The 22,755-nt window shown below is 57.8% G+C and overlaps 3 protein-coding genes across 5 annotated transcripts in view; 1 reads left to right on the forward strand and 2 right to left on the reverse strand.

Annotated features, from left to right (window-relative positions):
- Positions 1–371: 371 nt before the first annotated feature.
- POLR2E (RNA polymerase II, I and III subunit E) lies at positions 372–2,982 on the reverse strand. Its single transcript, XM_065858352.2, has 8 exons — positions 2,848–2,982; positions 2,493–2,667; positions 2,298–2,413; positions 1,473–1,553; positions 1,253–1,311; positions 1,022–1,100; positions 781–858; positions 372–600 (listed from the first exon to the last, which is right to left on the reverse strand). The coding sequence occupies exons 1-7, from the start codon at positions 2,902–2,904 to the stop codon at positions 793–795; spliced, it is 633 nt and encodes a 210-aa protein (XP_065714424.1). The 5' UTR covers positions 2,905–2,982; the 3' UTR covers positions 372–600; positions 781–792.
- A 381-nt stretch (positions 2,983–3,363) lies between these two features.
- GPX4 (glutathione peroxidase 4) lies at positions 3,364–5,008 on the forward strand. Its single transcript, XM_065858389.2, has 7 exons — positions 3,364–3,468; positions 3,630–3,724; positions 3,837–3,981; positions 4,065–4,216; positions 4,330–4,354; positions 4,578–4,637; positions 4,737–5,008. Exons 1-7 carry the CDS (start codon positions 3,394–3,396, stop codon positions 4,767–4,769), a joined length of 585 nt encoding a protein of 194 aa, XP_065714461.2. The 5' UTR covers positions 3,364–3,393; the 3' UTR covers positions 4,770–5,008.
- A 576-nt stretch (positions 5,009–5,584) lies between these two features.
- Positions 5,585–22,755, reverse strand: part of SBNO2 (strawberry notch homolog 2) — a 39,450-nt gene continuing 22,279 nt past the window's right edge. For all 3 annotated transcript variants that reach the window (XM_065858440.2, XM_071799785.1, XM_065858441.2), the window contains 27 exons: positions 22,114–22,206; positions 21,823–21,919; positions 21,299–21,459; positions 20,735–20,868; positions 20,116–20,206; positions 18,859–19,002; positions 18,251–18,368; positions 17,750–17,855; positions 17,489–17,642; positions 16,926–17,102; positions 16,337–16,434; positions 14,171–14,253; positions 13,087–13,287; positions 12,465–12,640; positions 12,149–12,280; positions 11,776–11,911; positions 11,286–11,398; positions 10,742–10,813; positions 10,398–10,506; positions 10,138–10,212; positions 9,888–10,031; positions 9,601–9,695; positions 9,360–9,452; positions 9,012–9,143; positions 8,718–8,794; positions 8,413–8,603; positions 5,585–8,202 (listed from right to left, as the gene is read on the reverse strand). In XM_065858440.2, coding sequence (XP_065714512.2) covers positions 7,622–8,202; positions 8,413–8,603; positions 8,718–8,794; positions 9,012–9,143; positions 9,360–9,452; positions 9,601–9,695; positions 9,888–10,031; positions 10,138–10,212; positions 10,398–10,506; positions 10,742–10,813; positions 11,286–11,398; positions 11,776–11,911; positions 12,149–12,280; positions 12,465–12,640; positions 13,087–13,287; positions 14,171–14,253; positions 16,337–16,434; positions 16,926–17,102; positions 17,489–17,642; positions 17,750–17,855; positions 18,251–18,368; positions 18,859–19,002; positions 20,116–20,206; positions 20,735–20,868; positions 21,299–21,459; positions 21,823–21,919; positions 22,114–22,206 — 3,783 coding nt within the window. In that variant the 3' untranslated portion in view covers positions 5,585–7,621. The remainder of the gene's footprint in view (positions 8,203–8,412; positions 8,604–8,717; positions 8,795–9,011; positions 9,144–9,359; positions 9,453–9,600; positions 9,696–9,887; positions 10,032–10,137; positions 10,213–10,397; positions 10,507–10,741; positions 10,814–11,285; positions 11,399–11,775; positions 11,912–12,148; positions 12,281–12,464; positions 12,641–13,086; positions 13,288–14,170; positions 14,254–16,336; positions 16,435–16,925; positions 17,103–17,488; positions 17,643–17,749; positions 17,856–18,250; positions 18,369–18,858; positions 19,003–20,115; positions 20,207–20,734; positions 20,869–21,298; positions 21,460–21,822; positions 21,920–22,113; positions 22,207–22,755) is intronic.

A 22,755-nucleotide genomic window follows, 5' to 3' on the forward strand; every position in this document is an offset into this window, starting at 1 on the left:
CTGAGTGTGTGGCTGCAGGAGGCTCAGCACCATGAGGATGGACCCTGAGTATTTGTACTGAAGTTTAAAAACCCCCAAGAGATCCAGAACAGATTAAAATCAAAGCAACCAGGGGGTGATGAACAACTCCCCATTGCGGGGTCTCAGAACCAGAGGGTGGGACGGGTGAGGGAAGCGCTGGGAACGCTGAAGCGCAGCCTCAGAATGGTCGGGATCAGGGTCCTGCGGGACGAGCTGCCGGCTCCGCCGCCATGGAGGGTCCCCAAGGGCTGCAGCGGCGAGTTACGCTGAACAGAATGAAAACCGTGGGAACTCTTGATGTCCAGAGGCTTCGGTACAGGGAGAGGTGGAGAACCACACCACCAGGGGGGAACAGAGACAGTACAGACCTTTATTAAAAATAAGATCCTATAAAACAGGAAAGCAAAGGCCTTTTCCACTCCCTCACACGGTGCGTGAGGAGTTACAGCAACGACCACGCGGGAAAACAAGAAACCAGGCCAAGAAACACGACCGCTGGGAACTCATCTATGAGAAGGCTGAGATTTTGGAGCACCCATGGACGTGAGGATCGGGAGGCATCGCAGGACAATTCCGCACCTGGAAGGGACAGGACTCAATGTGAATCACCCAGTGTCACCGCAGCGCTGAGCGTGGCTCTGCTCTGTCCTCACAGACTGTTTAAAGCTCGGACATAATCTCCTCCTGCAGGCAGCTCGCTCCAGATCAGTCCGGGAAGCCCCAGTTAAGCCCAGGGCGCTGCCCAGAGCTCCGCCTTACCCGCAGCGCCGCTCACTGCACCAGCCGGTACGTGATGTACCGGCCCGCGGTCTCGCTCGGCCGGATGATCTTCACCACCTGTGAGGCCAAGAGGAGCAGCTCAGGAGGAGAGAAGCTGCTGGAAGGCTGATCAGACGGCTGCACCCAGCCTACAACAGCTTGACATTCAACAGAGACATCTCCGAGAGTTCTGAAACACTGCGAGAACCTCACAGGAACCGTCACCCGAGTCAGTTTTTACCTGACCCCGCTTGATCCCAAAGTACCGGGCCACTGGGTCCCCCGCCTGGATCCTCGGGAGCTGGTTCTCTCGCAGTTTACTGTGTGGGGAGTCAAGGAGCTGCCCCCGCGGAGCCTGCTCGTTAGCACAGCTAACGGAACGGAGTAATAAACCATCACATTGTACTCGTTTCCAGCCCGAAGCAAGTGCCCGTCACACTGGGATGGGAAGGGGGGGACACACAAAGGATACTATCTGGCCAGGAGCTCGGTCACTTCTTCCTTTGTCATGACAACGTGCTCCGGTACCAGCTGCAAACAACGGTGGGGAGAGGCCGTGAGGGCAGAACGCCAGAGAGAGCCACTGGCTCCTCACCGCGGCACGTTCAGCAGGAACAAAATCGACTGCATTGCTCAGCCTGGCCCAAGCCGCAGCTCAGCACCAGAAACATCACCTGCCGCACACCACTCACCTCATGCTCGGTGATGTTGATCAGAAGCTCTTGCTGCAGGAACTGCTCCAGGATGTACTTGGGAGCCATGTCCACCAGGGACTGCAAGGGAAAGGTCCGTCAGATGCAGCACTGTGCCAGGACAGCCCTGCCCACGCACGGATCCGCAAACGTGGAGCTGCTGTTCTCGCACAGATGCTGCTGCGCAAAGGGCCAACAGATCTCCTGACCGCTGGTACGTGTCCCCCTGACAGCCCCTCAGCTGCTCTTCTGGAGCCACCTCTGGCTGCTCCAGTTAAACACACTTTCGTGTTAAGCAAGAGCATGAGCAAAAGTAGAACAAGCTTTAGCAAAAGGCTAAGGGAGCTGGGGCTCTTGAGCTGGAGGAGACTGGGGGGTGACTCATTCCTGGGGATCAATATGGAAAGGGTGAGTGTCAGGAGCATGGAGCCAGGCTCTTCTTGGTGACAACCAGTGACAGGACAAGGGGCAATGGGTACAAACTGGAACACAGGAGGTTCCACTTAAATTTGAGAAGAAACTTGTTCCCGGTGAGGGTGGCAGAGCCTGGCCCAGGCTGCCCAGGGAGGTTGTGGAGTCTCCTTCTCTGCAGACATTCAAACCCGCCTGGACACCTTCCTGTGGAACCTCAGCTGGGTGTTCCTGCCCCGGGGGGATTGCACTGGATGAGCTTTCCAGGTCCCTTCCAACCCCTGACATTCTGGGATTCTGTGGAAAGGTTTTATCTGGAAGCAACTTCCTGCCTTTTATCAACCTAAACCAGCGCTAAAAGCCAGACCAGTGGAACACACGGCCCACAACGCCCTCCCCTCGGGACAGCCGTACCTGCTTGGCCGAGGGGGTCATGCCCTGCTGCACCACGATCAGCGCCCGGGTGATGTTCTCCTCCTGCATGCGCTGGCAGTACATCTTGATGGTCTTGATCCCCACCTTGGGCTCCTCTGCGGCAGGACAGGCCCGGTCACAGGTCGCTCCCCGGCCCGGCAGGGGCGGCCCAGCCCGGGACCCCGCGCTGCTCACCGGGGAAGAACACGAACATCTGGTCGGTGGGGTCGTCGTTATGAGCCACCAGCACCGTGAGGTCCGTGCGGCGGGGCCGGCCCTCGCTGGGCTTGTCCCCGAACTGCGCCTTGAACTCCTCCAGTGTCTGGTCCAGCTCGTCCTGGGTCACCAGGTACCCGCGGTCGTGGCAGAGCTGCCGAGAGAGCCCGCGGGTCAGCCGGGGGGCGCCGGGCCGGGCCGCACCGGGAGCCGCGGCACCGCCGGGCCCCGCGCAGCCCCCGCCCCCTGCCGGGGCTCGGTCCCCCCGGTCCCCTCAGTCCCCGCCCCGGTCCCCTCGGTCCCCTCCGGTCCGTCCCAGCCCCCCCGGCCGCACCTGCATGATGGTTTTGCGGATCTTCCACAGCCGGTACGTCTCCTCCTCGTCGTCCATGGCGCCCGCTGCCCGCACCGCCTAAAGCCCCCTGGGGCCGCCCGCGCTAATGCCTGCTCACGCGGCGACAGGCGGCACCGCGGGGACCTCGGCCGCGAGGGTTCCTGGGAGTTGTAGGCTGCCTCGCTCGGGGGGGGAGCGGGGATCCCTCTCCTGTAGCCGGGGCCGTTCCCCGGTTGTCTGCGTCCCAGATCAGGGCGGAGCGCGGCCCACATCCGATCAGTGGGAAATCGCCGCCGCGAAGGGCCCGGTCTGCGGCGCCCCATGGGCCGACACCGCCACATGGTCCGTCCTTTCCCCCCCACGCCCTAATGGTCTCGCCCGCTCTGCCGAGAAACACCCCGGCGGCCACCCCGCCCACCCTGCTCTGCCATTGGTCCGCTTCGCATCCATCATCCGGCCAGGCACGCCTCTCTACGAGCTGACTGGCTGTGGGGCAGCGAGGGGCGGTGCCTCTGCGCCGCCGATTGGCCGAGAGCCGGGGGCGCGATGGGGTGGGCCGGGGCGCTGCGGCGGGCGCTGCTGTGCGGGGCGGCTGCGGCGCGGGGACCGGTGCGGAGCATGGTGAGCGCGGTGCGGGGCCGGGCCGGGCCGGGCCGTTCCCCGGGGAGCTGCGGGGCTTCCCCGGCCGGAGGGGACGCAGCGGGGACGCGGGAGGGAAGCTCCCCGGGAGGAGAGGTCGCGGAGGGGACGCGGCGGCCTCTGACCGTGACTCCCGCCCGCAGTGCGCCCAGGCGGACGACTGGCGCTCGGCCAAGGCCATCTACGACTTCCACGCCCGGGACATCGACGGCAACGACGTGTCCCTGGAGAAATACCGGTACGTACGGGCCCGGCGCGAGGCGTGCGGTTTAAAGGCCGCAGCGGGACGATCGATTGTGTAAGCGGGACCCGCGCCGCCCGGGGCAGCTGCTGATTCACCCACTGTGCAGGGGTCACGTCTGCATCATCACCAACGTGGCCTCGAAATGAGGAAAGACTCCGGTAAACTACACTCAGCTCGTTGACATGCACGCCAGATACGCTGAGAGGGGTTTACGCATCCTGGGCTTCCCCTGCAACCAGTTTGGAAAACAGGTCGGTGGGGAGCGGGGGCTCCCGGGGCTCCCCGGGGACCGAGTGGCCGCTCACGGAGCTGCCGCTTCTGGTCCCTCCCGCAGGAGCCCGGGGACAACGCTGCGATCAAGGCATTCGCTGAGGGCTATGGGGTGAAGTTCGACATGTTCAGCAAGATCGATGTCAACGGGGACGATGCCCATCCGCTCTGGAAGTGGATGAAGGAGCAGCCCAAAGGCAGGGGCACCTTGGGCAAGTGAGTGCGGGATCCCCAGCAGGGAGGGGTCGGCTCTGGCCCCGCTGCGGCAAGAGGAGAGTTTTGGGGTTTTTTTCCTGCCAAAATCTCACTCTTGTTTTTTTCTCTCGTAGCGCAATAAAATGGAACTTCACTAAGGTAGGATCCAGCTGCCTTTGGGGGAGTGCGGGTGGATACCTTGGGAGTGTCCCTAGAGGCTCAGGGTTATCTGCAGCCCTGAGCCGGGTTATCTCTAACCCTGAGCTGCATTATCTCTAACCCTAAGCCACATTATCTCCAGCCCTGGCCCAGAGAGGCTGGGATGAGCACGGGGAAGCAGGGCTGTGGGACTCACACACCCACGTGCTGTTTCACTCCACAGTTCCTCATTAACCGGGAGGGCCAAGTGGTGAAGCGGTACAGTCCCATGGACGATCCCTACGTAAGTGCGGCCGGTGTCACAGCTCTGCCTGCCTCGAGTTCGGGCACGTTTTTGGGGTGATGATGTTCTCGTTGCACAGCGCTCTGTTTTCTCTCGCAGGTGATCGAGAAGGACCTGCCTGCCTACCTGTAGAGCTGCTCATCTCATCCCCCTGCGCTGCCCCTCGGCCCCAGCACCGGCCGCAGCTGCCGTGGAGTTCTCTCCAGCCTTCATGACGGTTTGTCTTCAAGCCGGGTCCCTGGTGAGGCAGACCCGACCCTCTGGCGTGCACCCGCTGGACGGAAACTTCCCGGGGCCGGCGGCTGCTGCTGGGGCTGCTGCATAGAGCAGGATCTGGCCTCCCCTTGCAGTAAATAAACGTGTTAGAATGAGCAGTTGTGTGATGGTGGTGGATGGGGCAGGAGCTGCGGTGCTGAGCTTTGCAGGAGCAGAGACCTTACGCAACTGCTGAGCGCAGCTGGGATAATCCTCATTAGTGCTGAGGGGGGAATTGCACAGAAATCCCGGCTCAGCCGCGCTCCCGCGGGACAAACCAAGCGGGGGAAGGTGCGTGTGACCCGTCCCGGTCCCCGATGAGGCAATGGGTTGTTTTTCCCCAGATGCAGCTGGAGGGTGATGGGCTGTGAGCAAACGCCTGCTCACCCCGTCCCACCCCCACAGGGACACGCGGTGCCTGGGTGAGATGTCCCTGAGATGTCCCCGCGCTGCTGCAGAACGGGCCCGACCAGCAGCTCCGTTATTGTTATCGTGTTTCCCAGCAGCGTGGCCAAGGCCGGTGCCAGGGGAGGATCCTCCTCCCACAGCCCAGGGAGACTTGGGAGAGCGGCTGCCACCCTGCAGGTGACACGGGAGATAATCCCGCTGCTGGTGGGGGTCCCTGATCTGAGTCCCAGACAGGACCCTGGGACAGGCCTGGAGAGACAGACAGACAGACAGAGAGCTGGGACTTATAGAAATCTCATACGTGGCTTCCTTTCCATTTTTACTGAGCAGAATGAAAAATTATCCTTCTGAGGCAAGTAGAAAATTCAGGAATTATTAGTCCAAGGCACATATTCTAAAAAAATCTCTTTACATATATACATCTCAATTAATTATAAATACACATAGAAAAACAAAGGCAACAACAAGCGGATTAAAAAGTGCTAACAAAAAGGTGTAAGGGAAGAAAAAAAGGGACTCATTTAAAAATACATACAATCAGTAGGACAACTGCATAATAATTTAGTTAAAAGATACTGTTACATATTATTAACCCTGACGAAAACACAGGATTGGGGCAGGGAGGGGTTTCCTCAAGGTGCTCTCTGTCTTCCCAGAGACCAGGGAGGGGGGATTGCATATATTTTAAAATCAAGGTGGAAGCCGCCAGGTCAGGCCCCGGGTGCCAGGAGAACTCGGCCTCGCTGTTCCTGAGTTTAAGCCTCTCTGAAATGGGTTTTCCCGGCACCCTTTCCTCACCGAGAATTCGGCAAGTGCCGAAATGGGCCCTGGGCGAAGCCGGGGGGGGCTGGGACGTGTGTTAAATAGGGGAGGGTGAGGGGATGAGCTCGGTGGGGACAGGAAAAGGCTGTTGTGGCCCCCGAGGTCCCCCGGGGCAGAGCACGAAGCAGCAGCAGGACCTGGGGGGATGCGGGGGCTCCCGTCTTTGGTGTTTGCTTTGAGGTAAGGAGGTTTCCTTGAAAAACTGCAGAAGGGACCCCGAGTGCAGGGCTGGGGGAGGCAGTGGTGGGGGGGGGGCGTAGGACAAACCCCAAAGGAGCCAGAGCAACCTCACAGCCTCACGCAGCTCCAGCATCCCCGTGTGCTGGGGACGTGGCTCCCAGCGCAGCGGACACCGACCCAAAGCCCTTCCCAACAGCAAGCTGGGCCAGTCCCCGAGCCTGGGGGTGACATGGGGGGGTGAAAGCTCTCAGCCTGGAGGAGGGGGCTGCGCTGGGCTCCGCAAAGCTCTGGCCCCCGCAAGACTGACCTGTTGGGGCTGGGGGACCCCGGAGTCCCCTCCTGGGCCAGCTGGGGAAGGTCTCGGTCCTTCTCCTGCAAACAGCAGCAGAGCCGGGGGCTGGCGGAGGAGCTGCCGCGGTCCTGCCTGCCAGAGCCCTCCCACTAACGAGAGAAAGCTAAAGAGCTGCCCCGGGACCTGCCCAGGTGAGATGCTGCTGGGACAGGGACGGTGACAGTCACCGCTGTCACGGGGAGCAGGCGGCTGGGCAGCCGGGGCAGCGCTCTGCAGAGCAGGCATTGCTGTTTGGTTGTGGGGGTGGATTTGCAGTGGGAGCAGAACCCGCACGGCCCCTGGGAGCAGCTCTGGCCAGGGATCCACGTCCAGACCCAGCCCGTGGCCCAGCCAAGGACAATCCCGCAGCGGTGACACGGCTGGGGACAGGCCACCACGCGCCAGCGAGACGGTGGACAGAGCCTGGGCAACCAGAGGGAACTCGCGAGGCTAAAGTGCAGGACAGGCTGAGGGGACACACGGCCCTTCTGCTCCGGGGAACGTCCCCAAGGTCCCGGTGCGGCTGAGATCTGACAAACTCATCACATCCCTGGGTCAGGGACTGGCACCCTGGTCACCAGGTCATTCTGGGGATCAGATGTGCCCCGGGCCAGCTCGAGGGCCACAGAGCTCGGGCTGGGGAAGGCACAACCCACTGGGACACTCAGTAGTCTGCAGGGACAGCGGACGGGGGCGTCTCCTACGCGGGCACTGACCTTTGAGCAGGACTCAAACACAGCAGAGACCGTCAGCCCAGATCAGCTGAACTTGGCCACACTCCACTCCCCCCAAGCGCATGTTATATACAAATCTATACATGCCTGACTGTATATTATATATAAATAAACTTTGCTTTAAGGAACTCTGGGGTTTTCTTTTCTTCCCTCAAAACCAGAAAAGGGTCAGTCCAAGCCAGCAGAAAAGACAGGGCTCCCCAGCTCTCACCTCTGCACCATGGGGCGCGGATCCCGAGCGTGCCCGGCTGCCTTCAGAAGTCGGAGAATGGCCCGCTGAACTGGATCACGCTCTGGCGCTCCTGGGGGAGCCCGTTCTCCTGGGGACCCCCATTAAACGGCCTTAGCATGTCCTCCAGGATCTCTCTAAAGTTGATGTTCCCATCCTGTTGGACAAAATCTTCCTGCGGTGGCTGCAGGGGCGCGGGGGGAGGCAGAGGCAGGTGTTCGTGCAGCGAGGAGCTGGTGGCCACGCTCCCCTCCAGGACAGAAGGGTGGCTGAAGCCAAAGGGCAACCTGTGCTGCTGGTGCGGCTGCAGAATGGGCTCCAAGGGGAAGCACAGCGCGCCGGGCTCGGGGTTCATCACCACGTCGGGAATGCTGTTGCTGGGAGGGCTGCAGGTCAAGTCCAGGATCTCGTCCTGGCGCAGGTTGGGTAGGGGGATCCTGGGGCCCGTCTGCGTCAGGTCCAGGGGCTGTGGGAGGACGTGCAGTGGTAGCGAGAACTGCGGACTCTGCTCCTGCACGAGCTGGTTGTGCTTTCGCTTCACGTTCTCGTCCATCTGCTTCAGCTCCTCCCGCACCTTCCGGACGCAGCTCTCGGGGATCTTTATCCCTAGGGGAGGAACGGGAATCAGTCCCCACAGCCCTGGGGGACGCTGGGGGACACTGGGGACCGTTTGCCAAGCTGGGTTGCAGATCTGGGGACAGGACTGCAACCAGAGCCCAAGCAGCTCCAGAGAAGGGAATTCCAGCACGAGGCAGCTGGACCTGTTCCTTCTCAAGCATCCTGCTCCCCCCATCCCCTTCCCAGCGCTTCACTTACCGACTTGTTTCTTCTTCTCCTTGGTCTTGAGGCGCACGATCTGCAGGTAGCTGCTGTTGGTGACGTCTGCCATGATGCTGGCGATGCGGCTCCAGACGCGCAGCAGGGCCCCGCAGAGCATGTAGTAGTGGCGCAGGCGCGTGCCCTGGAAGCACTCCTTCCCCTCCTGCCGCAGCCGGCAGCTCCGGTTCCTTTACGCCAAACAGGAGACAACACCGGTTCAGCACAGGGTCCCCCCGGTGGGACCGTCCCCACCGCCATGGACCCCCAGCAGCGGCTCTGCCGGGGGGCTGCGGGTGCCTCACCAGACGGCGTGGTTGCAATGCGTCAGGGAGAAGAGGTAACTGCTCTCCCAGTGCTCCTTGGCTTCCTCGGGTAGCACCTGCGGAAGGAATGGAGGGCGCTGGAGATTTTCTGCTGCCCAACATGCAGCTGAGATGTGAAATCCAAGGCTGGTGGCACCCAGGTGTCACCAGCAGCTCTGCCCGACCCACCACGGGGCTCCAAGGGGCTGTAGTGAATGTCCCTCCAAAGCCACCCCTGCCCGGAGGAAGAGGTTTTTCCCTCTCCCCACAGGGACGGCTGCAGCCCCCACCTACCCGCCGGTACTTCTTCTGCAGGCTGTCCAGGCTCTCGGGCTGGCTTTGCTTCCCAATATTTGGCTTGTAGAGGATGAAGTTCTTCCCTCGGCTCTGCTCTGCCAGCAGACACGTGTGTTTGCAGCCCCGCATCTGTTGGGGTAGAGCTGACGGTTACCATCACAGCCTCTCTCCCCCCAAGCCTGTATTTCTCTGAACAAACCCCCTTCCTTCCAGGATGCAGGTTCTTGGAGGAGTCTCCCAGCCCCCAGCAGCAGGAGATGGGACTCAGAGCCCTTACAGCCAGGGTGGACCTTCTGGAGTCACCCTCCGAGCTGGGATGTCACCCTGGCAGAACCAGGGACCCACCTTGTTGGAGAGGTAGAACCCGTCGAAGGATCCTGTCAGTTTGAGGGATTTCTCATAAGCTTCCTCCCACTTCAAGCCTCTGTCGACACTGATCTAAACAGGGACAAACAGGGATTCTGTAATGCCGGGAGGCAGGACAAGCACAGCAGTGTCTGTCTCACACAGGGGAGGGACCAGCAGCTCCCAGCTCCAGACTGGGAATCACTGGAGAAGACTGGACTGCAGAAACAGCTGTGCCCACCTTATAGAACACGACCTGTCCGTCCTGCGGGTGCCCGGGGGTCAGGAAGACCTCCTTGCTCTCCTCGTAGATCTCATCCACTCCTGGGGCTAAGTCTGCAGGAGAAAAGCTGCTGTAAGGGACATCTTCTTGTGCCACCTCCTCTTCCCGCACAAGTCTCGGGGCCTGTGCTGCGTGGGGACACCGCAGTGCCCAAGATGATGTGGCACTGCCAGCAGGCAGCACAGGGGGGACAGAGAAACGCGGGGTGCAGCAGGGAGAGGTCTGGCCACCCCTCTTCTCCACACCTAGGATGCCCATGTCGTATTTGCCCTCCTTCTTGTCCTTTTCAATCAGATAGTCAAAGGTGTCAGAGAAATACTGGAAGAGCATGTTCTGCTTGTCCACCTCCAGGCCCAGGATGCGGTTCAGGAACTTGGTGATGGAGCAGTCTGCAAGAGAGCAGCGGCTCAGGGTTCGTGGGGCAAAACCCCCAACCGTGACACCCCTACATCTCCCATTTCCACTCCCCTCAGGCAGGAGAAGCCGGACACGTACCCTTCTCGACCGAGACAGTGCCGTACTTCATGTGGTGGCAGCAGATCCCCACGGAGATGAGCCCTTGCTTCATTTCTGGAACAGCAGAAAACAGCTTGTGCATTTGAGGGTCCAGGCTGCCCCCTCTCCCTCCAGCTCTGCCCCACACTTGTGCTGCTGTTCCCTCTCTCTCTGACGCTCTGCTCAGTTCTTCAAGCACCTCAAACCTGAGAATGACCCAGCAAGACACAAAGAAACCCCAGAGCTGGGGATGTTCTTACCCTGGAAGAACGCGGACTCCCCTCTGTCATAGCTCTTGGGCACAGGAACCCTGTTCTCCGTCTGGCTGAGGATCGTGGACAGGACTCTGTCCAGTGCTTTAGCCCCGTACTGCGAAAGGAGACGAGAATCACACAGGGACAAACCACCGTGTCCTGACACAGAACCTGCTCCCCACGGGAGCACCGTCCTCGGCCGCACAACCCCAGCGACTGTCTGGTTCCACACACGGCGCTGGGTGCTCGGGCAGATCCTGCCTGTAGGTGCCAGCAACGATCTTCCCGGCTCCAGATCCCACTTGCTTCACCCAACCCCACCGAGCTGCCCCAGAACAGCTCCACGTTACCTTGTTCTCAAAGTTGTATTTGCTGAGGTCTCGGGATTCGGTGGCTCGGCGGTCCCCGTGAGTTAAGGCACCCTAGGAAGGCAGAGCAAGGAAATCGTTCTTACTTTCAGCTGTTGCAGAACACCAGAGGATGGCCAAGGCACGTCTGGGAGCAGGCCTGGATAAGAACGTGCTGTGGGGCAGCGTTCCTCCGCAACACTGGGACTTCCCCAAAGTATTCAAGGATTTATCGGAAGTGAAGAAAAATGAAACTAGAGGCAAATTAATTATTCCATTAATTATTTCATCAGCTTTCTGGAAACGGATGGGTTCATGCTCCTCTAACAGTGGGGGAATTCCAACATCTGGAATTGGGTTCTGCTTCCCTGAAATCCCTCCTGACACCCTGGTTACGTATTCTTCTTCCTTTCCCAAATGCCGGGATGTTGAAAGCCGCCTGCGTTCACAACCGTGACGCAATCCCCGCAGCAGTTACCCTGGCCACGCCAGCGGGAACAGCGCAACGGGAGCGGACAGATCGGTCTCTTTGCTGCAGGGCACTTACCAGGCTCTCCAGCCGCTTTGCCACGATGGATGCAAACCTCCTCTCCCCAGCCAGCTCAGAGATCAGGAAGACATATTCTGGAGCAGAAACCTGGTTTGATCGGTGCGTTCGACCTACAGGAACACGGGAAGTGAAAGGAGAGGTTGGTACAGCCTGGCTGGAACTGGAAGGGAAGCTGAGCAAGGTGTGAGCCAAACCAACTTTCCATCACACTGGGGAAAGAGGACAGAGGCACCGTCACGTTCATCACCCTTGTGCTGCTGAGACCTAGGCAGAGGTGACTTTACAGCCCAGACCCTTTGGGGCTGAGGAGCAATCCCCAGTTTGAGCGAGGCTGTGTGCTATTTCTTCTGAGCCCACATACTGAGAGCTGTCCCTCCCCAACCAGAGCTCAAAGGGTGGAACAGAAACCCCCAGGCAGCCCTGGCGCGTTTCACGGGGACACCGCTGACACCTAAGGGGACAGTGACCGAGAACACCCAGCCCTCACCGAACTGCTGTATGGCCCGGTCTGCGCTCCAGGGCAACTCCAGTGTCATGTGGACCCGGCGCTTCTGGTTCTTCACCCGTCTGTCAGCTTGGAGAGAGATCCCTGAGCTGGAGGCCTCGGAGATTATTGCTACAAGCTAAGGGAGAGAGACAACGGCTGAGAAATGGGATCGAGGTTCACGGACATGTGCAAAAGTGCTTCAAGAAACAGCCCAAAGCACAAGTCCCCAGCCCAGGAGGGGACCCAGGACTCAGTGTCACCTTCCAGCAGGTCAGACGGAAACCCACAGAGCCATGGACACACAAAGGCCCGTTCCGTTCCGCCCCCTCCGGTGCAGATGTTTGGAGGTTTCCTAAGCTCCAGCCCCACTCACCTTCTCCCCGTTCATGAAGCGCTCCTTCTCCTTCAGGTTGACGTGGTCTATGGAGAGGCCCTGCTCCGCACGAGACTCGAACATGACGGAGCCGTCCGGTCTGCAAACCACCCGGCCCTTGCGCCCCGTCATCTGCACACAGGAGAGGGGCCGTGAGCGAGGGCAGAGCCCTGCCCGGCGCAGCAGCTCCGCTCACAAAGTCACTTCTCAGCAGCTTTTTCTGGTTACAAGGAAGGAGAGGAAACCCCCTTCCAGCAGAAATCCCCTTTGCCAGCCCCTTTCCCCACCGAAATTCACTCTTGGTTGTGGGGGGTACCTCAGCCACGTGATCCGGGCCCCCAAAGTGGTTGATCAGCTCGTCCAAGGTATTGAGAGGTAGCTCTTTGCCCAGTGCTTTTACTTTTGCGAGGAGGTCCTGCTTCAGCTTTTCCACGTGTTCGAGTTCCCTCGGGCCGTGCAGCTCTTTCTGGGAAGGCAGCACGTGAAAGTTACCTGGAACAAAAACCGCAAAGTTTAGAGTTACCTGGTAATTGCAAATGAAATAAAGTCCCAAAGGGCTTCTGAGGGCACCGTGTGACGAGCAGGCACCCTGACCTACAATAAATGCCCCTGAGTACGGACTGAGCTCCCTCCGTGTCTCCCCCGGTTTGGAGGAAGAGCAGCAGGCAGGTGAAATTCCTCCTGCTCCCTGATCACAGCGGGTTCATGTGAACCAGCCTCACACGCCCAAGTCTGACCATCACAGGATAATATCCAGGCAGGATCCCAGGGCTGTGCCAAGCGCAGACAGGAGGACACCGCGGGCGTCTCCTCGCACCAGCTCCCGAGGGCCAGGTCTGCCCTGTACGGGGGGTGCCAGGCTCTACAGAACAAGGTGACCCCGGTTCCCAGCTCCCCGCAGCGAGGGGGACGTCACCCCGCGTTGTTGCTCCGCTTACTTCTGTCCTCGGCCGCGAAGCCGTTGTAGGTGTGCTCCACGAAGATCACGTCGTCCGTCTCAAACATGGACTCCGGGGAGGAGTTGAAGTCGCTGTCGAGCCCCATGTCGGAGTCGGTGCTGCTGTCATCGCTGATCTTGATGACACCCGCGGGGTCACACAGGCCCTTCAGGGCCTTGGCAGGGCGGCCCCTCAGTTTCCCTGCAAGGGAGAGCAAGCGGCATCTTAAGAGAGTCCGCAGCCCAGCGCGTCAGTGCAGAACAGCAAGGGCCAGCTCACAGAGAGAAGGAGGAGGAGGAGAAATCATAAAATAGCTGAGATTGCCCCAAATGAAAGGATTGTCTTGAAAAGACAGAGCCCATTGGGCAGGGTGGGGGAAGCTGGGAAGGCAGGGAGAGGAAGAGAAAGGAAGAGAGAGAAAGGAAGAACAAGGCGATCTGTTGGGCTGCAGCCGGCTGCACGCAGCAGGACGGACACGCAGCAGGACGGACACACGGCGGCTCCGAGTGGGGGAAGGAGCCCACGGGTCTGGTGCCTCCAGAGGGATGTGCAGGACACGGGCAGGTGCCACTGGTTGGGGACACTGTTCACTCCCAAGCTCAGAGATGTCCCTGCTACGTGAGAGGGTTCACAAACCTCCCCCTTCCCCACATCCCACTGGAGGAGAAACCCCAAAACTCTCCTTACCTGCAGCCACAGCCCATAATTTGTCAGGCAGTGATTTGTTTTTCCCCCAGGACACCTGCCATGCTATGAATCAGAGGTACTGGAGAACCCCCATGGCTGCACTGAGCTTCAGACACACAGCCAGGACCCGTCTGCATCTGCTCACCGGTCCCAGTAAGGGAACAGGGCAGAGCTACTGGGCTGTGACTGGGACGTGGGTCAGAAGGAGGGTAGGGTGAGTGGCCAAGAGCCGGCGTCCTCTGGATGAGCGAGAGCACCGGGAGGCGTGCGGGGGGTGAACTGAAACCAGGGCGAGGGAGCAAGAAGCGTGAAGGAGGGAGAAGGGAAGAGGCAAAGAAAAGCCGAGTGGCCGGGGGAAGCAGCAAGGCAGGTGCTGGGCAGCAGAGTGTGCTCTTACGTTTTCTTTTAATGCCAGTTCCTTTTTCTCTCTTTCTTTTGGTTGAAGGAAAGTGCTTCTGAATTAGTGATAGAAAGACGCCTCTGAAAGTAAGATGCAAAATTTATTCCAGCTACCAGGAACGTCTGCCGGTTATCACGTAGCGACGTGCATTGGAGATCGCACCGCATTTCACCACGGAAGGGTAAACGCTGCTCCTCGTGTGTGAGCAGCCGTCCCGGCACAGCACGGCTCTGAAGGGTCTGCTGTGGGAGCGGGGGCTGCGCCAGCACGTCCTCAGCCACCACACGGACGTGCTGAGGGACACAAAGCACCGCAACACCAGGAAAAATGCAGCTGCTGCGGCCTCCCCGCACTGTCACGGGATGTGCCAAAGCTGCGAGACCTTTATACAGCAACTCGGAGGGAGTTTGGAATGGGAAACACTACTGGGAAGCTATTACATCACTGCTGAAAAGTCCAGTAAGCACCAGGGCCCCCCTGGGTGTGCGGATGGCAGAGGGAACTGCCAGGCTGGGCAACACGACGGGGGCTGCTGGTCCATGGAACAGAGAGAAGTGACAAAACGTGGGTGTGTAGTGGCTTCAGGTGAACGGTAAAAAATCGGAAGAGGTGGAAAACAAATGGTTCTGTGGGCTGTTCTACAAATAAAAGAGCAAATGCTTAAATGCTGATTGTGTTGGGTGGGGATGAACCCCAATACCATGAGAAGGCAGTGCTGAATGAGCTCTGGTTGGAGAAGAAAAACCAACCACCACCCCCAGTGAAAGCAGCAGCTGGAGGTGTGGACACGACAACTCGACCGGGTGAGAAAAAGGAGCATTGGGGAGCAGGGAGGGAGCCCAGAGACCCCCCCTGTGGCCATTACCCAGTACCAGAAAAGCCCTTTTGTCCTGTGCTGGGGTGACCCTGTGCTCAAAACACCAATTCTCCCTCTCTGGACCGGAGCCTTCCTGCCCTGGAACCGCGCTCCTTTTCCCGACATCGTGCTCCCCGTCTGCCCCGCAGACCAGCCTGCTTGGGCACTGAACAATCGTTTATTTTTAACCCCATTTCTCGGCATCTTATAACCAAGTGCTTCTTCCCAGCACAATCCCCTCGAGAAATCCCCTGCGGTGCTGTCAGACCAGGACACCGCGGCCGGAGGCTCAGCAGATGCCAGGAGACACTCAGATTTCTGGCCAATGCTGCTCTTGTCCCTACGCCTGGGGACAGAGTCAAGCTTGAAGGGACCACATGGTTTTTTAGACTCAGTTCCTCTGATTTCTGTGACTCAGAAGCCAATCCAAGAGACGAAACCAACCTGAGCAGCTGTTGGACTTGCCCTGCGTGCTGTCACCTAACTGGTGGTTGTTTTCCAGGAATGGGCTGGAGACAGCAGAGTGACACAGGCCAACACAAACCCCCAGCAACACGTGAGGAAAGCCCGGCCTAAACTGGACACACACCGTCTCTGGCATCTCCCGCTGCTTTCACCCGCATTAAGCCACTCCAAAAGCGAACAGTAACAGCCCTGCCGCCTGCAGAACGGAGGGGACGCGGCTCAACCCAACGTCCCAGGGGTTTGTCACCCATTGCGCAGGAACAGCCACGGGATGGGCTGGGACTCTGAACGCTGCAGAAATGGGGGGGAGCACGAGCCCCATTCCCTGCCGGAAGGTCAGCGGGAGCCCTGGCTTCTCTTGAGGACAACCCAGCCCTGCAGCTGGGGACAGAGGGGACACAGCGGGACGCCTGCTGAAAGCCAGCACTGGCAAATCTCAACTTCTAGGAGCGTGCAGGTAGCGATGCCACTGTCACCCCAGCCTGGCACCACAGGAGGTTCTCCTGCTGACCTCTGCATCGCCAGCAGCCCCGTTTTCCAGAGTCAGCCCCACCGAACCCCAGCCGATCTCACAGTCTGGCTCTCCAGCACCTGCCCGTTCCCTTCGGCATGCACAGTCAGGTCGGGCTATTCATGCCCGTTTGGACCATAGAAAACTTCCAAACCCAGCGTCCAGCTCCTAAAGCTGGGCTGAAGAAACAGCGTCTCAGTGTCCTCTCTATTTACAGCTTGTGCAGGGCGGTTATGGAACTCCATCCCACTGTGGAGTGGCCCCAGGGCAGGGCTGTCCCCTCCAGCCTCCCATGTGTCCCCCCTGCAGAAAACCAGGGATGTTAACTCACTCTGCAGCAGAGACAAAACAATTTAGGTGCCCGTCGTTCTCGTCCAGGACTTCTCTGGTGCGAGCCTCCCCGGTGGACTGCAGGCCGATGACAATACACTGCAGGGAGACACAGGGACGGGACCGCGTGTCGGGGAGGGGACGACGGAGCTTGTACCCCACAGTCCCAGCGACCTTCCCCTTGGAGCCTGCAAAACCACGCTGGGCCCATACCAGGGCTCCTGACAAAAAACCACCTCTCAGAACTTTCAGCATCCAAAAACTGCCTCTGCTCACAGCCCAGGGAGGGTGATTGTGGTTAACTGACTTCACTAGGTAGTTTCTATCTAGAATCCCAGATGGATGAACGGACAGGCCTGCGCTAGAGGTGACAGATCTGGTACCTCTTGTAGCTTGAACGTGACCCAAAACCCCCTTTCAGATCAGCTCACCCACATCTACCCTGAAGGAGCAGCGGGTAAGGCCTCAGGAGACGAGGCCACGTGAACTTCTCAGCATCATTTACAGCCATTGCTCTCAGAAACCCAACAGTGCACTTCGTTCTAGTTAACCCAGAAAGAAATTCAGCCTTCAAGAGGCTGCCAACACACCTTGTCCTTGGCCAGCTCCTCCTTGGCCAGCTCCACGAGGCGCCGGACTTTAGCAGCAATGCAGAGGTACTTGAAGAAGCGCTGGTGAGCCGACCAGAACTGACCCCACAGGGACTTGCGGGACTCCAGGCCGATCCAGTCGGCCGCCTGCTGGAACACCATCAAGGCCTCTGCCCACTGCGGACAACACACGGAAAGGCCGAGTTCAGATCTTAGTTTTCATCTCGTTCCTGCTGTGCATGAGGTTATTGGAACAGCCTGCGGTTTGATGATCTGATTTAACATCGGTATTTATGTCGCTGTCTTAGGCTGAATGAACAGTCTGGTCATTCTCTCTGCATTTGCATGATGTTGCAAGCTCTGCTTTGCAAATACAGAACTTTTAAATAGAAGCAAAAAGTATAATATTATTTTTTGACATAAGCTGAGCCTGTGTACCCCTTTTCTTCCTTACGAACAAACAAAGTTTGTGCTCAGAGTCTTCAAACCCTCCCACGTAATAGGTGGCCATGCCCCAAGCACAATGAAGCATCCATGTCCCCGCCGCGGTGGCACCAGCTCACCAGCTTGGCTGCCTTGTCGTAGACGATCTTGTACTGCTGGTCCAGCGGGATCTCCTCGATTCGGAAGGTCACCCCCGTGAAGCTGAGCTGCCTGGCGATGTACATCCCGCTGACCTTCATGTCCATGGCCACGATCTCCATGGCGCCCACGCCCCTGCGAGAGGACGAGCGCTGTGACGGTGGCCAGGGGACTCTGTGAAGCCCCAACAACGGCTGTCACAAAATGGGACACACAAAAAAGGGCCGCTGGACACGACTTACCGCTTCTCGATTGCATGCAGGAACTCATCGAACGCTCTGAAAGGGGTGCCCTCCCCCCAGATCCCCAGGCGGCTCATGTAAATCATGTTTTTTGGCTCAGAGGCACCTGTTGGAACAGAATTCACTGTTAGCAAAACCACAGCGGTTGTGAAGGGTTTCGACTCAAGTAAAATGAACTCTTAAGGGGATGTTCGTTTGCCATTGTGCCTCAGGAGACCCAAGCACCTTCCCAAACATTGCACAAAGTGGGTGGCTGCCATGACACAGCTGAACGGCTGGCCAGGAACAAGTTAAACTGGAGAGAAATGAGTCTGACCTGCCAAAGTCATTAGGAATGGGAGTGATGGGGCTCATGGCACCCTGGGCTTTGCTCTAGCACTGCAGCACCATTCACCTCCTCTCGCACAAACGGGTGCTCTCGGCACATGCAGCCCCATCTCGTGAGCATCCTTCAGGTCACAGAGGTGACCGGGGACCCGCGGCGCCCACCCAGAGCCTCACCTGTGGCACTGGCATAGACAACCCTCGCCCGAGGCAGCTTGTTCTGCAGGTCCAGCACTGCTTTGCCCATCTTAGTCGAGCTGGCGTTTTTGGCTTTGTGGCATTCGTCAAACACAATCTGGGGGGGAATGTCAGTTAAGGAGAAAGGATCTGGTTTTGTCCCCAGGATGGGAGCAGACAGAAAACACAAGCCCGGCTCCTCCAGCCAACAGGACGGACAATCCCAGTATGAACAGGACTGACTCGCTCCACACGCTGCGTGAAATCTGTTGGTTTTGCCTAATGCTCTGCTCTTCAGAGCCCAAAGTCACCTCCTCTGCCTTCACTCCCAAGGTGTGTTTTCTCCTGTAACGCTGCGGGAGAAGAAACCTGGACTGGTGAAGCGCAGCTGGGTTCTCTGCCCATCTCCAGCCTGTGGAGGAGAGCGGAGCTGGGGGCACGTGTGCTCACAGCGTTTCATATCTGCTGGCACCAGGCTGCTCGGCACAGCCATTCCCAAGGACCTCAGACAGCCCCGAGCTCTTTGCTCCTTGGCGAAGCACAATCACAAACACGCAATTCTTCCCTCTCTCCAGCCATCTGTTTGTTTGCCTCTTTTTAAAGGATACGACTCCATCAAAGTTTTCCCTGCACCAGTCCAAAATCTGTTTCAAGCGTGTTCTGTGCTGCCCGCCTGCCTGGCTTTCCCCGATCAGCGCAGAGTAAGTGGCAAAGAGGACTCCTTCTGAGGTAGCTGTGTCGCCATATTTAATCTGCGGAGAGAGCAAGAACAAGAACACAGACGCTCGCGGCGCTCGTCCCCATCCTCTGCCCGCAATCGCTGCCGACGGCGCTGTGGCCGCGTGGGACACGCTCTCCTGCCTCCGCCAGCAAAACCCGGTCTGAGAGCAGGACACACAAAGGCCTGTTGGTAGCCGACATCTCCGGCACTTCTATTTGGCACTGAGATCTGGTGACGACAGGGACTTGAAACGCCTGGACAAGTGCCACTAGCCAATGTGTCAGCACATCTGGATGCATGCAGTGAAATGTGGAAACCACACTAGGACTCCAATTTTCTGGCCAATGGAGGTTGCTTCATTATTTTGTTAAGCAACGGTTTAGAATGTTTAATTGTTTTGAACCCTCTCGGCATTTTAATTACTTCTAGATAGTAATTTTCTCTTTGAGCAGGTGAGATTGTTGCCTGTCTCCCTGTCATGGGGCCCACCTGTAATGAAATAAAAGGTAGGGGAAAAAACCTATGAAGAAAGTCCCATTTTAAAGCCTTTTTGGTCTGAAAACAAACATCTCTTTCAGTTTCTTAATAGAGTGGATTCAGAGGTGTAGAACACATGTGGTTTCCATTGACTCTGCAGGAGCTGGTTGTTCAACAGCACTAAAAACCAGAGGAGAATCACAGCCTGGACTGGAGCGCAAAGCGCAGGCTACGAAGAGCCCTGTGAGTGAGCGCCACACAACTGCTGCTCGTTTCTGGTCAGAAATTCTTCATCCCCATCACGGAGTAACTGGAAGAAAGTCTGAAAACTCTCTGATTCACTCAGGTGGGGGAAATGTCGTTCGCTCCGCGGGGTTGGTGAGAAAGGGGCAGGTCCTGCCGCGCTTTGCGCTCACCTGGAGACGCTTCTCGCTCCCTGCGGGAAGCAGCTCTGTGCCCACATTGCTGCTCTGCAGAGCGTTAAAAATAACCCGAGTGGGAGTGGGAAGAGCACGCTGAGAGCAGCGAACACGAGCAGCTCGCTGCGCTGCCGCCCGCGCACCAGCCACGCGGGGATGAGGCACCGCGGCTCCCTGTGCCCAGCCGGGTCCTGCTCGCCGCCGCTGCGGGCTGCTTTCCCCAAACGCCACGACGGCGTCTCTCCTACCTTATTCAGCGCATGCACAGGGATGTGGGAGGCTTCGATGTCCTTCAGGTCTCGTTCGGCATCATATTTGAGATCATTGGAGACGCTGAACCTGCAAAGCGAGGCGTGGGTCTGGTTATCTCCCCAGGAGACACGCACGGTGATTAACGGTCGGGGCGCGCAGTGATTAACGGCTCTGACTAAAGCACCGGTAGGTGTGTGGAAGTCACGGCTCCAGCTGCCCACGCACCCCAGCGCAGGATCAGGCCTCAGACCCCGGTGTGCCGCTCACAACCGTTCTGCAGTAAATCCCACCCTCAGGGACTTGAGTCTGCAGCTGGGAAGCCCATGAACACCCCTGTGCCGACTGCGAGAGCGCGGGGACGGGCCCAATGCTGCGCGGCAAGCGGCACATAACCTGCTATTTCATAGTGACTCACTCTCCATCACTGCTGCAGGGGAAATATTCCCATTTCGCAGGCAGCAAACAGCACAAAGAGGTGGAAACGACTTACCCAAGGCCACAGCATGAGTCAACTATAAAGCCAACATCAGCACTAAGGAATTCCTTACTCCCAGATCCAAACTGACTCCAAGGTCTTACGGGAAAAAGAGGAAAACAAAACAAAACAAAACTTACCACAGAGCTTTTTTCCTCCCTTTCAGATAATTTTCAAAGATGATGCCCGCAACCGTCCTGCCCTTTCCAACGCCGGCGCCGTCCCCAATGAGGAACCCAGCTCGCTGCCCGTTGGGTAACAAAACTTCATGTTGCTGCAAAATCAAGAACAGAACTGGAAATTAAACTAGATTTGCCTTTTCTAACAGCTTTTGTGTGAGTTTATAGGCACAACACTTAACCCTTTCACACATTTCATCGATGCAAGTGCATTTCCTGCTCAGATGGTAGGAACAGTCAAGTGTCACGGCCAAGCTCATAAGTGGCAAGTTTACAGAAAAGACACCCCAGGGCCCCAAAATGTAAAGAACTCCCCTCTGCAAATTCAAGGGTTCTTGCCTCTTTACCAAAGAGGCCCCACAGAAGTTCCCCAGCTTCAAATAATTCTTACAAAAGGCATTTAAAAGGCCACATGTCAATGCTTTTGGGGTTTCTTCACCTATATTCCAGGCTATTTTAAACCACATCTTTCCACACGAAAGGCAGTTTCTGCTTCACATAAGCCAGGCGGGCTGGATGCCGTACCTGGCAGGCGTAAATGATGGCTTCGAGCTGCAGCGCCGAGAGGGAGCCCTTGTCGGCCACAGAGCGCGGCAGGGCCAGGCTGTAGGTGACATCGGGTGGGGGGACACTGGACAGCGTGCTCGTCTCAACCACGAGGTCAGGGTGGTGCTTCCCGATCTTGGCTAAATGACAACACAGAAAAGAGAGAGATCTAGGCCTTGGCTCCCACCCAAAGGAGGGCGGCAGGGCTGCTGCGCTCTGCTCGGCAATGGGGCGGACGAGCTCGGTGCCCGCTCTTCATCCTCCTGTTCCAGAAATGAGTTATGCCCCCAATTGCAAGCAACAGAAAAGTGCTCTGTTAAATAAGTGTAGCACCAAGAAAGGATCAGTACACTGGCAAAGGTCTTCTAGAAAGTCACGAGTCTGGGATGCGCCGTGGCAGAGACCATACGCTGCTTGCAGGAAAATGAGGGAGCAGTTAATTGGGTTCATCCACAGTGATGTTAACAGAACTTCCCACAGTTGTGTGACAGCAGGACACTCACACTTTGAGGGTACATATTCTGCATAGGTCTCTGTTTGCCCCAACTCTTCTGTTTCTTCCTCCTCACCTTCATCCTCCTCCTCTGCAGGAGCCTGAGACTGAAAAGAAACACAGCATTGACCAACTGTTCATGTTCCCACTGAACTCTGGACACACACAGTGCCAGAAACAACCACCTAATGCACTCCTCTGCGAATCCACAAACCCTCCAAACACAGTTCATTCTCATTTATAGGCTACAGCAACACCAGGAAAAGCGTCTGCCCGGTCCTGCTGAAGCCGCCGTTCTCACCTGGTAGCTGATGAGAAGTGGGGTGTTGGGGACAGCAGGAACGTGGTCATTGGAACTCTTGAGGCCAGTGAACGATCTGCTGGGTGAGAACAGCTGGAACGGAAAGGGTGCAGGTGAGGAAGCAGCCATGACCTCAGCCCTCCAAGCCCAAGACGTAGAAAACACGACAACAGTAAAGACTCTTGTGCTCTATACTCAGATCTGATGCTCTGATGATGTCTGTCAGCTTTAATACTTTCTGCTTGTGATTGAAAAGCCCTGGGAAATCATTCTGGCAACTAAGAAATCTTGCAAAACAGCATCACTTTGGGGAGCAGAAAGGGAGACTGGAGTACAGGCAAGGAGATCCAAACGGGGGCAAAACTGCAACCAAAACCCAGCACTGGGAAAGGAATGAGTGTTAAATCAGAACACTGACACTTCACATCATCTTAGAGGTTGCGCTCGAGGCAAGCATTTACTTCACCACTTTGCAATTTTGCTTTTAGCATTAAAATCCCTGTTCAAAACAATCAGATAACCGCACCAGAACACAATCCGGGGGTCAGCGCCACTGACAGCTGTCCTGGGGTGAAGGACCCCCCACTCCTGCTGAGACCAGACCTGGGACAGAGATCAGGACCCTGGGACAGAGACCAGGGC

The sequence above is a fragment of the Patagioenas fasciata genome, chromosome 27 (assembly GCF_037038585.1).
Source record: "Patagioenas fasciata isolate bPatFas1 chromosome 27, bPatFas1.hap1, whole genome shotgun sequence".
Classification (NCBI taxonomy): Eukaryota; Metazoa; Chordata; class Aves; order Columbiformes; family Columbidae; genus Patagioenas; species Patagioenas fasciata.

What these genes read in the sequence shown, in the direction of transcription:
- POLR2E (XM_065858352.2), bottom strand. Translation starts at nt 2,904, where the DNA reads ATGGACGACGAGGAGGAGACGTACCGGCTGTGGAAGATCCGCAAAACC. An exon ending in TGACCCCCTCGGCCAAGCAG is followed by an intron (nt 1,554 to 2,297) that starts GTACGGCTGTCC and finishes TTTCCCTTGCAG; the next exon opens with TCCCTGGTGGACATGGCTCC. An exon ending in TTGGGATCAAGCGGGGTCAG is followed by an intron (nt 859 to 1,021) that starts GTAAAAACTGAC and finishes TTGGCCTCACAG; the next exon opens with GTGGTGAAGATCATCCGGCC.